Here is a 14,802-nt window from a genome sequence, read left to right on the forward strand (position 1 = left end):
ATATGGACAAAGTGAGGGACACAGAAAAAGAGAGGGAAATATCAAGGGTAGCAGAAGAGGGAAAAGTGAACAAAAGAATGAAAACAGACATAGACCAAAGAACCCGCTTAGTGTCATTATGTACTGTAACTTCTGAAGCTTTTTTTTTTGGTTTGGAATAAAATGTGCCACCCCCAAAACACACAGACACACAAACTTAATCAAAGGACCACAACAGAATTCAGAAAACTACACACTGAAGAAAGACTTCCGTGCACTTTCATGCTGGTGATTTTTCTTTTTTTAAATGTAAGCTACTAATATTTTAACAAAAAGTTAACCCCAAAGTTGCATATTTATATTGTACACAAACTGAAACATAGGTGCCTTTCAGCACGGTGTACACATGCTTACATAAACTCAATAGTTACACACTTAAAACAATTTGCATATAACACAGGAAAAGTTCTGAAATACATAAAAGCATTAATATTTTCTATAAAACTATAGTGAGAACATCAATTTGCTACAAGCATATAAAAACATCAAGTGCTCTCTTGGAGTTTCAGGCTCTCTTCACAGCATCTCTTGCTCACAAACACAGTCCTCCTCCAGTACTCAGTATGGACTTCTTTTTCCTCAAGAGGTTTATTTTCCAGGTACATTATAAGCTCAAGAAAACAGACCCAACAATTACGCAATATAATTACATCACAACAACTTAATTGCACATTCTGCTTCGAAAGTAGGTTTGGATGAAGTTCTCAAACACTTTGGTATATGTTCCTCAGGGACTTTTACTACACTAACAGAAAAATCTAAGTTCCTTCAATCCCCATTTTGCATTAAAATGAGCAGGTCTTTGGTTAAAGGTCTACATTTTGGGCATTTATCATCAATTTAAAATGGTCCCCATAGCACTAAGTGGTGCTGCTGTGTCCTGGCTTACAGACCTCGTGGAACCTGTGTCTGATGCAGCTGGGTGCTCTAATGCTCACCTGCTGTGTCACTGCCAGTTTCGGCATTTCACTGCCAAGCAGAGATCACCAGGGCTTTCACTTCCCCGGGTTTCTGTCATACACTGTACACTAATTTGCTGGGACTACAAACACTTCCATAGAACGTGATTAGGGTTAGAAAGCTAGAGAGCATTCAATTTAGACTTAGCTTATTCTGACAGGTCAGTATTACACTGTAGGTGAGTTTGCATAAACTACAGTAAGTTGTCAGGTAATGCTTATTAAAAAACCCCAAACCATTCCACATACAAGAGAAATTGTGGCAAATGTATAAAACAGCAGATATACAAGGAGAACACCAAACATACTTTATTAGCACGAAAAAGCAGCCAGAACAAGGCACGGCAAGCAGAAACATACGCTAGCAGTCAAAGGATTAGTGTTGCATACAAATATAGCATTTCTTTTCGGTAGCCCTGGCAGTAGCTGCAGGGATATAAAACCACCTCCTGAAGCAGCTGGCCCGGAAACCGAGGAGCCCTCGGCAGCGGTTACAGAGAACAGTAACAGACACCAGGATGGGCTTGGCCCCCGCAGTGCAGATGTCTAGGACAGACCTGAGCACGCAGTCCAACACGCAGAAGCGACACGAGAACTCGGCAACACTTCCCGAAGCGCTCACTCAAGCTGCATCACATACTATCCTAAGTGACAGAAAGGTGCCAAGTAAATTTATTTACAGGCATCATGGTTGTACAGTACCTTTTAAATCTGCAGTTTAGACTTCAGGTTTTCTGTTAAGAATTAACTGCACTAAAACTGTATAATATAAATTGTACTTAAGTAATTCCGCTATGAGCTTACAACAAAGAGCTAAATACTGCCATCCAAATGATTACTTAATAGTTTAAAACAACTCAACATCAGCAACCAGTGGAGTTTACTATTATCTGATGTGCCTGGGCATCTTCTAGTCTCATTTTCCTCCGGGTTCACAAACTCAAGGGCACAGGGACAGATTCCAAGGAGACGATGCGTGCGCCGCACACATCAACTTAGGAAGCAACCCCACTCGAAACTCCGGCTGTGTGCCTGTGAACTCACAGCGCACGCCACAGAGACCGAGGGCTTTAGCCAAACTTCTGCTGCTCACCTTTCCACCTCAACTTTTAGTAACTATCTCAGAGAACTTGGTTTACTTGAGAGTTCTTTTGAGGAGAAAGGGAGACTGACTACAAACCACACTGACACTGCACGATGCCCCGTGGCCCAGAAAAATTGAATTATTTTTTCCTCTAAAAGGAAAACAGTCTTTTATTTACTTATTTGTTTTGGACTTTCAAAGCTTGATTTATAGTAACTACAAACATCACTACTTTTGGAAGGTTATAGAAAAATTCTTAGAAAAAATAATTTCAAACGTTAGTCACACTGTTGAAATACCATCCAACATTAATAATTTGTTCTTCAGTAAGAAATAGAATTTTTCATAGCAAATGCCCCAGAGTTGCCTTGCTCAGTTGTCACAGCCATTTAAAACCAAACTGCCCACTGCCTGGCTCTTTTCACAGCCCTATCAGACACCTGCCAATCATCCTGTTGTTTTTAGGCACCTTTGTCCGAGAAAGAGCAGATCCCCTCAGACAGAGGCTAGCAACTAAACTCACATTCTGGGCAGGAACCCTAGCAGCTGACCGTGCTTCCTGTGGGCGCACTATCTGATGCAAATGAGAGCAGACCTAGTTAATGCCCTTTGGGGACAGGAGTTACTTTGCCTTGACTGGCTCTCGCTCTAACCAGCGAACCCTAACCTTTTGTTTATAATGATACTCTTTTAAAAAATCCTGCAGCATGGATGGGAGGGGTAGCCCATCGATGCCGTCATACGTGGTGCACCTGCAGATCACTGCACGGCAGATATACTGCAGGCTGAAAGGGAAAGTCCTGTTCAGTGATATCGTAAGCAACGGTTCAAAAAACATGCAAGAGCTAGGGTCCTTATAGTGTTCGAGCAGCCCAGTGACAGTGGAGGAGTGAAACACGCAAGGGTCGTGGGCATCGAAGCTGAAGTTGTGGTTCCACTGCTCGATTCGGGCATGCAGGGATCTGTTGTAGCGGCGGAAGCTCACTGAGAAGAGGTAGTCCTCCTGCGCAGAGTCCCTGAGCAAAAACGTGCCCTCAGGTTTCCCCTCCAGAAGGGCTTCTGCTTCGTATCGGTCCATCACGCCCCAGTAACAGGGATTCCCTGTGATCTGAAGCAAATCCGGAACAAGGCAGTGTATGTAATCGATCTGCGTGTGAACTTTCCAAGCACCCTGTCTGCTAACGTGCGAGTGGCTGTCCCCGGACACCTGGCGCTGCTTCTGCCTCCGCGACTGCAGACACAGGGTGGTTGAATCCTCTTCTGAGTCACAATTCGTTTGCGGAACTACAGAACCGTCTCCACTCACTTCCGTCATCCCAGGGGCTAACTTTGGTCCCAGTTTGTACAAAGGATTGACCTGTGCAGTGGCTTCAAATGTGTGTATTTGTGCATTGGGAGGGGGGTCCACCCCTTCTTCGATGCTAAGCCGTCTTCTCTCTCGAAGTCTGTCTTCCTCATCTTCGGTAGACACCAGTGATGGATCAAATGTATCAAAAAAGGTCGAATGTGGGCTAACAGGGGCGGTATGCTGTTTGATCAAATGCCACTTCTGTGCCAAATCCGAGCCAGCAGGAAAAGGGCATTTCTCCAGCATTAATTCAGAAAGATGTATTTTTCTTTTGTTGGAAAAGAGAGGCTTTGACTGCTTGCTGTAAGTTCTCATGGGGAAACACAAACCCACGGTGTCCTGGAGCCTCTGCCTCAGGGAGCGACTGCCGACTGCCCGGCCAGAAACACTGTCCATGTCGTGCACAGAGCTGACTCCATAGCGCCGCTCTCGCCTCTGAAGGCCGCTTCGAGTTCTACCAAACTTTTTCTCAGTATCCAGTGAACTCTGGGTCTTGGTGGAACAGGAATGTTTCTTCTTCCCTCCCCACGGGGCATGTCGGGAGTAGGAGTCTCTCCGAGCCAGCCTTGCTCCTGGGGTGGCACAAGGGTCACTGTCCTTCTCAACGCTTATTTCAACAACCTGAGGGATCTCCGCGGCACAGTTTTGGTTTCGTCTTGAAAAGGTCTTTGAAGGGCTCAGTCCCAGCTGTAAGGCAACGTTTTCTCTTAAGGGACTGCTCTGCTGCTGGGGAGCTGACTCTCCCACATTGATGCTCTTCTCTTTGACAGACAGACATCTGTTGGAGTTCATGTCCACATTCTCATTACGGCTTCCTCCTTCATGGCTGAACAGATTCTGGCACCTATATTTGAAGTTGTTCCACATTTTCCCCACTTTATCCATGGATTAGAAGAGCTAAAGAAAAAAAAAAAAAAGAGAAAAGCAAATTAACCTGAGAGGCATGTGCAGCTGGAAAATGCAGTAACATTTCCCTTTTAGCCGGGAAACACAACTCGGCCAAGAACTGGCCACATGTTGATACTCTGGGCAGCAGTGAGGTCCTTTAGTACCGCTCAGGCCAACCCTCACTTTCCATTTCCTTTCAGAGAGAACTCAAGTCAACTGAAAGGAGGTAAGCTATCTTGAACTCTGCTTTCCTTTTTCTAGGCAATAACTGGATTTCATTATGACCCTCAATTTTGTCTCCTTGTTTCAGGTAACTGATTTGTCTCAAGTATTTAAAGGGAAAATACATACTTCAAAAGTTATAATAACCAGGTTTAGTGAGACGGCTCAGTGAATTAAGGTGACTGCTGCCTACTTTGATGATAGGAGTTCTCTCCTCCAGCAGTTCTGTAAGTCCTGTGCGTGCGTACACGTGACTACACATACAATGTGAATACACGCATGCAGACATACACATTTGAATTACTTATCAACCTTCCTTGATGTTCTACAAGTGACAGGTTTATGTCCTCAAAGCCCCAATCCACAGTGTATCAAACTGTATCCAGGACTCTGAAAAAGCGGTCTGCATAGGACTAGGAAGAGGAGAAGAGAATGTAATACTTTTGGCTTAAAGGCCAGGGTGTTTTGAAACTCCCATAGGTTCACACTGGGGCATTAGCAGCAATGGAAAGGCTCTGACACTAGCAATGATCAAAACAGAGGCACAAACAATGCATCTACCCTCTCTTTGTGACATCTCTGTCCCTATGGCCCCCTCAAAAAACAAACAAAAATCCCAGTTAAGACAGTTCATGGTACTTCACAAAAAATACCGAAGACTACACCAAACACATTATCCTTGTTTCAGTGATGTGAAAGCTGCTGGGAGAAACAGGGAAACATACTTAAATGAAACTGTCAGTGGGACCATCTAGCTTGCATTTTCTAGAATTAAAAGAATAGAGTATTCATTTCTTAAAATTAATTAGGCGTCTCCCTGTTCATTTATTATAGAAAAAGCTTTTGGATCAGCAACATTCCTGATACAGTGAAAACAGCAGCATTGAAAACATGTAACTCTATGAAAGGTACTTTCCTAGGATTTAATGGGAAGTATATGGGTGAGCCCACAGGTGGCGCACAGCAAAGTCAGGGTCTACCAGATGGAACTCATAGCTCTCAGAACTAACTGTGCTTCAAATGCCTTCTTATCATCCAGTCTTCTTGTTAAATTAAGATTGCAGATCTTCGCTCATAAGTCTTGTTAAACACAGAAAATCCTGGCATGTTGTTCTTTGGCGATTCTGTTGTCATCTCTGTAGGTACTTTTCCAGCACTCCAGCCCTTTTCTACTCTAGTTCCTTTCTTCTCACTTACTTTAAGAATTTAAAAAGTTCTACACAATTCTGAATTTCAAGTTCAAATTCTGATAGAAGGCTTGCTTTCTGGTTAAATTAGTATTTACTGCTTTCACTTTCACTTTCTGGTTAAATTAGTATTTACTGCTTTCACCACGATTGATCACACGGATTGCTGTCTAGAGGTAGGTGGTTTTGGTTCTTGTTTTCTTTCTTTTATTTGTATGTTTGTTTGTTTTTCCAAGACAGGGTTTCTCTGTGTAGACCTAGCTGTCCTGGACTTGATTTGTAGATAAGGCTGGCCTTGAACTCACAGGGATCCACCTGCTTGTGCCTGCCAGAGTGCTGGGATTACCACCTTGCCCAGCCATTTCTCTTTCTTATACCAACTTTCTTTCCCCTACAATAACTGTCTCATATTTGCATGGGCTTCTTGGTATCTACTGAGCTTTCAACAGACCATCAACTCTCAGTGAATACCAACAATGTCTGGCAGTGCTGTCCTGTGACTTTCCTTTACATAATTCCAGCAATTTATTTTTCTTCTATCATGAAACTATTCTATTTCATTCTTTTTTTTTATTCTTTCAGAATAAGATCCTGCGTTAGAAATAATTTATCCTGGCAAGTTTGAGGGGATCCAAGTGTAGCTGATGAAAACCAGCACTACATCAATTTTTCCTCTTCTTTGTAACCTGTGTTTATTTTCTGAAAATAAAATAATTGTGCTTCTCTCCTTAGTGTGGAACCTTTGCATTCACTGTGCTAAGCTTTTGATGCCCACTGCCCTTCTCTTTTCCTTTTCAATAGTATATACTGAAATATATTTCCTTTTATACTCTTTGACAGATTTGGCTTCAGTTTTCAACTTCTGTAGTAGAGGTCAGGTCATCCTGAACAAATCTGGCCTGTGACTAGTTTTTGTAGGGACTTGATCCAAAAATGCTTTAAAATTTTTTCAAATTTATTTTTATGTGTAGGGTTTGTGTGTACCGGTGCCCAGGAGTTCAGAAAATAGCATCTGATGCCCTGGAACTGGCATTTGTAATGATTCTGAGCCACCATGTGGGTGCTGGGAATCAAACCTGGGTCTTCTGGAAGAACAGCCAGTGCTTACAACTGCTGAGCCAACTCTTCAGCCCCTAGGGTTTAAAATTTTTAAAGGGATTTTTAAAACCCCTGAACAGTCTGGATGTAGTGATGAATCTCTTTATTACCAGCACTCAGGAGGTGGAGGAACTCTGTGCGTTCAAGGCCACTCAGGGTCTCCATCATGAGACCTTGTGGAGGTTGGAAGTGCACAGACCAAAACAAAAGCCCTGAAAACAACCTTTCACAGAAATTATATGCAATATACAAAACCAACCTTGACCCCCCTCTCAATTCTTTTCTGAAAGCTGACAAGCCTCTAGTGAGACTCTAGTCAGATAACAAATAATGTACCAACCTCAACACAAAAGGAGCTGTCATACTCAAGAATTCCAAAGTTGAACATTTTCTGTGTTTACAGATTTTGCTGTTCTCTGAAGGTACTTTCTTATCAAGCAAGTTATACATGAAAAAAAAAAAGACCAAACCTAAACCTACATGTCTTATATGGCTGCTCATTAGCTACATGCACACACCTGCCAGGGGACACAGGTGTTATCTGACAAAATGTTCCCTGGGGAGACTCACAATATGTATCTACTGACCCCAGAGAGGACCACGACAGAACAGGTGCAGCTCTTACCCAAGTGCAGCTTGCTGAACCATGAGCATTACAGGGGTCACTTACATAATGGCTGATGAAGTGTTGCGGCTCTGAAGGGAAAGGTGTCCCAGCAGTCAGGAGCAAACCTCACACAAGACCCCCCTTGGCAACCAGTTTGGCTTTCTATCAGTTCTTCCCTTAGAACTCCAACTTGATAGAAATCCTGCCACATTTGTCATCCAGGATCTCAGACAGGCCTCTTCCTCTGCTATACCATCTTCTCGTCTCTAGGTTGTTTTCAGTATAGGAGCACTCTTTACGTACCGCTCTAAGTTACTCAGCAAGGCCACTACGGTCCACACCACCCTCAAGGTCCTTGCTGAAACAACCAACCTTTTCCTTAACTCCTCTGTGAACAGTTCTGTCTGGCCCGGTAGCTGGGGTTCAAATACAGATTCTCCTCAAAGTGTCTGTTCCCCAACTTCTTGCTATTTGTGGGCACCTCAGATAAGCCAGTCCATCAGGGACTCAGGTTACACACCTGTTGACTAAGAGGGATGGGAAGTTACATTACTCAGTTTTTCTGTCTCCACAGAAGTCAGACTGGTCCCATCCACGCCCATGTCCCACAGCCTCACAAGCTAGGCTACATCAGGCTCTTTCGCTGCTCCAGTGCTGAGTATTTCCTGATCAGCTGGTTTCCTGTGCAGGACCATGGTTAAGGCCCTCCATTTGCACCCAGGAGCACAGACTTGCCTTCTTTCTCTACTAAAGGCTGGACTGGAGGGCTCTCTTCTGTCACTTTTACCACTTCTCCCATCCTCTCACTTATCTCATTTACTTTTAGGGTGAGAGGCTAACATAGAGAATGCTGCCTCAGCTCCCTTTTTTGTTTGAGCTTGTTCCTTTACACAAACATCTCAGCCTCAGATGCATTTCTAACTACACACGGCAGAGGCCAGGCAACCTCTGCCTTGCTTGTGGATAGTGGGGACCGTGGTGTGCTAATCTCAAAGACTGCAAGAGTTCCTCTCACCTTCAACGGTTTTCAGGGCGACTCCATATTCAGGTGGTGGCCCCTGCTCATTAAGCAGGCATGCCACCCCATATGCCACCCAGATGCCGACTCCGGGAGTCCTCCCAGTCACTGCTGATCCGATGGCTCAGCCTAAGCTGTCTGTCTCACTACCCAAAGCAAGAACCATGCAACTGCTTTCGTAGAGGTCTCACTAACACACCGTACAGGAAAGGCCAACCTATCAGAACGTCCTCCTCAGATGCTCCCACTCAGGCTTCTCAGCCGCGCTGCACACGGCCAGAGTTATACATTATAGCCAGTATTATACATTCACTCCCCTACAATACATCTCTGGTTCTGCAAGGTCCCTATTCTGGTGGAGGCCAATGTTCTGTGACAAAACTTTTCTTGGGGAGATCCAACACATGTCTACTCAGCCCGGATACCATTATAAGCCAAAGTATGGATACCACCAAAGTCCAACCTGGTGAGCCATGAGATTCACAGCAGCTACTTTCAGGAGCAGAAATGACTCAAAGACAGCAGCATCACCAAAGCCCACCCCAGCATGTGTGCCAGCCCCCAAATGTAGAGACCCGGAGCACACTGCACAGCCCACAGACAGCTCCATATGGAGAGCACCCTTTTCCAATGGAGCTGTCTGCTCTCACAGCCGTCCTGGCAGCTTGACTCAACTCCCCTGGGGGGACACTCATTTTTATTGCTTTCTTTGGCAGGCGGGGCCTAGTAAATCTGGTCAGTTTCAGTGACATCCTGAAGCCCTTTCAGGAACCTTCCTGCACGATGGAATGTTACAATCTGGAGGAAATTTACAGAACTAAAAGGCAGCTTCTAGCCTGGAGCCCCTGGACTGGGATCAAGAGCATGTCAGAGTTTTTAATCCAGAGACTCTCCTGTCTGCATCAGGGCAAAATACAAAAGTGTCTATTTTAATGGCAAAAAGAATTTTTTCCTCCCTCCCTCCCTCCCTTCCCATTTGGGGAAGACAGTGGGGCCTGCTATTTTGTTTTTGTTTTTTAATGTGGAAATGCTATTAGGGGTGGGGTTATAATAGCAGTAAATTTTAAATTGCTGATAGTAAGGCAAAAATAGTTGCAAAAATCAAGAATGCATTTCAAATATCTTAATGTCATATTTGAGTTTCTGTTGCTAAATTTTTGGAAATGTACTTAGTTCAGAGCAGAAATCTTTTGGATCTACTTTACAGTTCTTTTCTTTGTGGTTGCAAAGGGCTAAAAGAAAGTATTAGATGTCAAAAGTGTATCATCTTCTAGAATAAAAGTGCATGTCTGTTACAATCTTTCACATTTCTATACCTATGCCAAAATAACTGTCTAAATATTTGTTGAAAACCTGTATTTAACAGAATAAGCAAAAAATGAGAATTAAAATGAGGTCAAATTTCATTAGTACAAAAATTTACATTAAGAAAATCTAAACAGGACAAATACACCCTCACACCAAACAGTATCTATTATACATTTCCTAGAAAACAAAGTAATTGAAATAGTTTTCAGGAGTTCATTACAATGGAGCTACCCCAGGTTTTATGAGAAATAGATTCAGTAAGTTTTAAGATATTGCATGCCACAGTGGGTAGAAGACTACAGCCCAACTCAAATAACTCCTCGATGGCTAAGTATAGCCAGACTCAGCTCAGTAAATCCTCTCACACATGAAACACTTCAATGACAATAGGAAAAATTGGGAGCGATTACAGTATTTCTGTCAAGTCAGTATAGGAGATGATTCTTCAGGCATTTTAGTGTTTGGAAAATGATAATACAATATTAATACTACCATTAACACCGACCCACAATACTAGAGACGCATAGCTGTCATATTTATAAACACTTTAGAAGAATCTCAGAACCATTTCAAAACATTATTTTTCATCACCTCAACACTATTGGGATCCGGTCTGTGCAATCCAATTAGATGACTGTTTATTGCGGACAGTGTGGAAAACACACGCAATAGGTCTACATAAAACAACTGCATTGTAAGCTTAAGTGAGTGCATGATTTAGCCGCCCAGGCTATACTGCTACAATGTACACGTCAATAAGCGGACTGCTTGTCTGTGCACTCAAAACCCACAGAGCCCTAGCTCAGTTATACTGCGTTAGTTACGGTGTGTCCAAACCTGCTCATGCCACTTATATTAAATGGCAGGATTTAATTAATGCTGAGTAACAGGATGAAATGTGGGAGGACTGCACGTCTAAGCTGAGCGATTTTGGAATACTCAATGAAACTAGTTCAATGAATCGAAAAATCGTGTAGCAAAGATTTATAAAGATTCTAATTTTAGAATGTATCAAGAGAAGCTACGTAAAAACCCCAAACGGGCTTCTTAGACAGTATATTCTGAATAGAGTTCTGTAAGATAGAACGTTGGGACCTGTAAACAGATGACCTCATCTTAACACAGGACCTGTTCCCTTAATCAAAGAGCCTAGTGTAATTACATTTGCTAAAATAAGAACTAGATTTTTATGTGTGAATCATTTTACTAAGCTCTACAGCCAATTGGTCCAGACTGTGTCAGCTAACAGCCTTTCCTCAGCATTAGGCCTACAGTGATGGCAAGATTAAGTGGTACAAAGTTTTAGTGGTCATAGAATAGCCTATCTTTGGAGTTGGTGAGTAAGAAATCTCTGGGGAGGTGATACTCAGAATTTTGCCCAGAAGAATGAAAAGGAATGAATTATGACAGAGAGAAGAATATGTAAATGTTTGGACAGAGCAAAATGCAGAGCATGAACAATGTAAGTCAGCTCAGCCTAGCAGGTGAGGCCAAGGGCACCAGGAGGAAGCTGCAGAGGTCAGCTTTGCAGTCCATGCATGGGAAACACAAGACTGTGCTGCTAGAGAAAAATTAACAGCCAGGCAGTGGTGGAGCACAGCCTTAATCCCACCATTCAGGAGGGAGAGGCAGATGGAGCTCTGCGAGTTCAAGACCGGCCTTATCTACAGAAGGTTTTAGGAAGCCAGGGCTCCACAGAGAAAGCCTGTGTCGGAGGGTGGGCAGAGGGCAAAGAGCTCAACTAATCACAGAGGAGATGGAGAAGAGATGTTTAGAAGTCAAATCTACAGGCTGATGACTGAGAAGCCAGAATGAAGAGTGGAAGGTGTTAAGACAACTTGGGCAAATCGCTGATAAAGGTGCTTTTTCAGAGAAAGAACACATAAGGCGTAATAGTGTCAGCAAGTTAGGGTTTGGAGAAAGACAATAAATTTAACTTTTGAAAAGCTGTAACTGAGATTACCACAGGAATATGTGAGTAAAGCCATTAGTTCACGCATATATCCATGTAACAGAATACTATACTATAGGAATGAAACTTTCTTTCAATATACAAACATCTCAAAATCACATTAAGGATAACAGATCAATGCACACATTAGGAGTAAATTTATCTTTCAAACAACCTCAAAAACATAGTTTAAACATATACATGTACCTGCAGCAAAGAGATTCTGTGTGGAAGAAAAGTGTGGGTAGTAAGAGGAAACACCTGGCATTGACTTCCGGCCTCCATACTTGTCCTAAGATTATTCTACCTAGCCAGCATAGGCTCTAACACTGAAACGTGACAAAGGCACCAAACGCACACTTAAAGGAGAACTCCTGGCCTACTCTATTTTAACTGTAGTGAGGCAACATTCGAAACAAACCAGAGTAAACTGTTACTCAAAACCTTCCTATGGATGTTCTGGTTTCATTTTCTTTTTTCCCTGGTAATGCTAGGGAGGGATGTTGGACCCATGCCTTGTGCATAGCAGGAAAGCATTCTTTGGTGAGAGTATTTCCCTGCTCTGAATGTTCTGCTTTCTATTCTCTACCTACTACAAAATCCTCTGAGTAAGCCTGCATGACACCTATAATATTCTGCTACCGCTGTAACTAATCATGTAGAATGTGTGCTAGCATGTGCCCAATATAAAGAATCAGCACTTAAGAAGTTCTTGTATTTCTCTATGCAGGCTAAGGGAAATAAACTTAAAAATAAAAGGAAGAAAGAAATTACGAGTCACAGTGTACATGGACTTCATAATAATATCCCACAGTTACAAAAGGAAATTTAGAGGTCTATTTTTTTCTAATTTAAAAAATAAGTAATTTTTCATTTCCTAAATGTTATCTCCTAATTATAACTTGTAGTGTCATGTGGTAGGAAGCTCCAGACCCACCTCAAATCCTATTCTTAGGCCAAACCAGCACTTTGCTTCTTGATTCAGGCAAGAGAATGAAAAGGGGAAGGCTGGAAATAGTTAAACACATAGGGGCTGGGGAGGAGCTGCATTCTAGCTTCAGCAATCCACACTGCAGACGCCAAGTGTGCCTCTTGGTATGAGGAGAACACCTACATCTTGACGTGATGTACACAAAGCCAGGGGCTCCCGGAAGACACACAGAGCCGAGGCTCTGGCCACACTACAGTACTGCCTCGCTTCCTCAGGGCTTATTTCTTTCCTTTGATTCTTCTGGGCCACAGTACAAATGCCAGTATCTTCTACCTGTCATTCAAGCTTCTCTAGCGCTCTCTAGCACTGAGGTTTCAGTGTTCCTCAGCAGCTGAAGGTCCAGCTCATCTACAACATAAGCTATGGGTGGCTAATCTATACACTCCTGGACAAAGTCCAGCAACATAACCCTCACTCCCTGTTTTTGTTCTTCAAAATTCCTTTTTAGTCTATAAAACACTGCTACAGTGGACACCTAGAAGACATAAATTCCTAACAAGCTATGTTTCGCATTCTATGAGAACATACCCATCACTGAAATGTTTCTTACCTGGCCAGCCTACCTGCAGACGAGGCTTTAGGTTTAGCTGGACCCAGTGTCATATTTAAGCACTCATTAGCTGTGTGATGTCTCAACCTTGCCATCTAAAAATAGGAACAATTCCCACCTCTCCTCTGTGGATAACATGATATAAGGCAGGTACAGTTTGGGGTTATAGAGTGGTGACTTCTGATGCATAACCAATGCAAGAGATGGCTGTGTAAAAACAGAAGCAAAGGCTGCTGGTGTCCGGGAGATTCCTGCTGAGTTTCTCTTGCCTTTCTCTTCCACATGCAGGGAGGTAGTCCAGTCTTTTCACTGAGCACCAGATCTATGTGTATGGAAGTCCCATCAGCACTTCCTCCACAATAAGGTGAAACATCTTAGGGCACAAGTCATCAAGGCCCCCAACACATCTCTCTTCACACCAAAAAGCAGTTAAGCAACAAAGCAGCTGAACAACAAAGCAAGTAACTTTCCGTTGAAGAACTTAGTGGGTATCTTATATCCAGAAAAGTGTGTAATGGGGAAACTGTGAGCTCATCAAGGCCCTCCTAATAACCTACAAAGAACACTGTGAGTGAATGTGCTCCAGACTGCCTCCTTCCTTCATAATGCCACAACCTCAAGTGTCAAGAAACCCCACAAGACACGTCTAAGAACGCAAGTGCCTCTGAGAACACTCTCCTTTTTACTTTTTATAAAATTGCTTAGGATACATTTACCACTCATTTACATACTTACAGATAACACTCTTTTAGCCCAGAGTTTAGTTCTAAAGAGAAATAACTAGCTTCAAATAATCTGACAGCTTGCAATAACTCCAAGAAAGAAAGCACTCAAGGCAGTTTCATTTATTTCTAGTGACTGAGCTGCTCTCCCACAAGAAAAAAAAAAAGTAAACATCTTCAAATCAGTCTGTTCTTCAGAGAGCTGACTGAGGATGGTGCTGGGAAGGGGAAAAGCAAATCAGATGTTTAGATTCATTCAATTAAAAAAATGTGAAGCAATCACTAGCCAAAATTACAGCTATAAACCCAAATAAAACACCTTGTTCTATGCACCACCATGCAACAATTTTATTTTGAAACAGGACAATTAAAAACCTTTAGTTTGTTAACAGAATTGAAATAAACCTGACCATCAAACACTGAGAAGCAGCTGAAAACATGTTTTCAAGACTATGCAGGCCTTGCTATGTAGATGAGGATGGCCTCAGAACCACAGAGGTCCACCAGCCCTTGCCTCCAAGCACTGGGATTAAAACCAGGCTATTTCTTTTAGCTATTTAATGTGTAAATGTGTGTTCTTACAGTTGTTCATAATTGTCTCTGACAAAACTTTATTGCTTCTCTGTTTCCCTCTCTAGTTTTGCTCTGTCCTTCCTGGACCAAGGCTCAGAAAGTGTCTTTGTGACATGTACAAAAGTGGAACATTTGCCTGCCAGCGATGTACTTTATAAATATGTAGAAAAATAATGAAGCAAACGGAAATTATCTATTACTCCACCCCCACAAAACAAATGTTTGAGGTGAAACAGGTAGAAACAGCCACTATTGTG

General features: G+C 42.6%; 1 protein-coding gene across 3 annotated transcripts in view; it reads right to left on the reverse strand.

Annotated features, from left to right (window-relative positions):
- Positions 1-257: 257 nt before the first annotated feature.
- Socs5 (suppressor of cytokine signaling 5) overlaps positions 258-14,802 on the reverse strand; it is a 33,211-nt gene continuing 18,666 nt past the window's right edge. For all 3 annotated transcript variants that reach the window (XM_060363359.1, XM_060363350.1, XM_021658394.2), the window contains one exon: positions 258-4,327. In XM_060363359.1, coding sequence (XP_060219342.1) covers positions 2,705-4,315 — 1,611 coding nt within the window. In that variant the 5' untranslated portion in view covers positions 4,316-4,327 and the 3' untranslated portion in view covers positions 258-2,704. The remainder of the gene's footprint in view (positions 4,328-14,802) is intronic.

Source organism: Meriones unguiculatus, chromosome 1 (assembly GCF_030254825.1).
Source record: "Meriones unguiculatus strain TT.TT164.6M chromosome 1, Bangor_MerUng_6.1, whole genome shotgun sequence".
NCBI classification, from domain to species: domain Eukaryota; kingdom Metazoa; phylum Chordata; class Mammalia; order Rodentia; family Muridae; genus Meriones; species Meriones unguiculatus.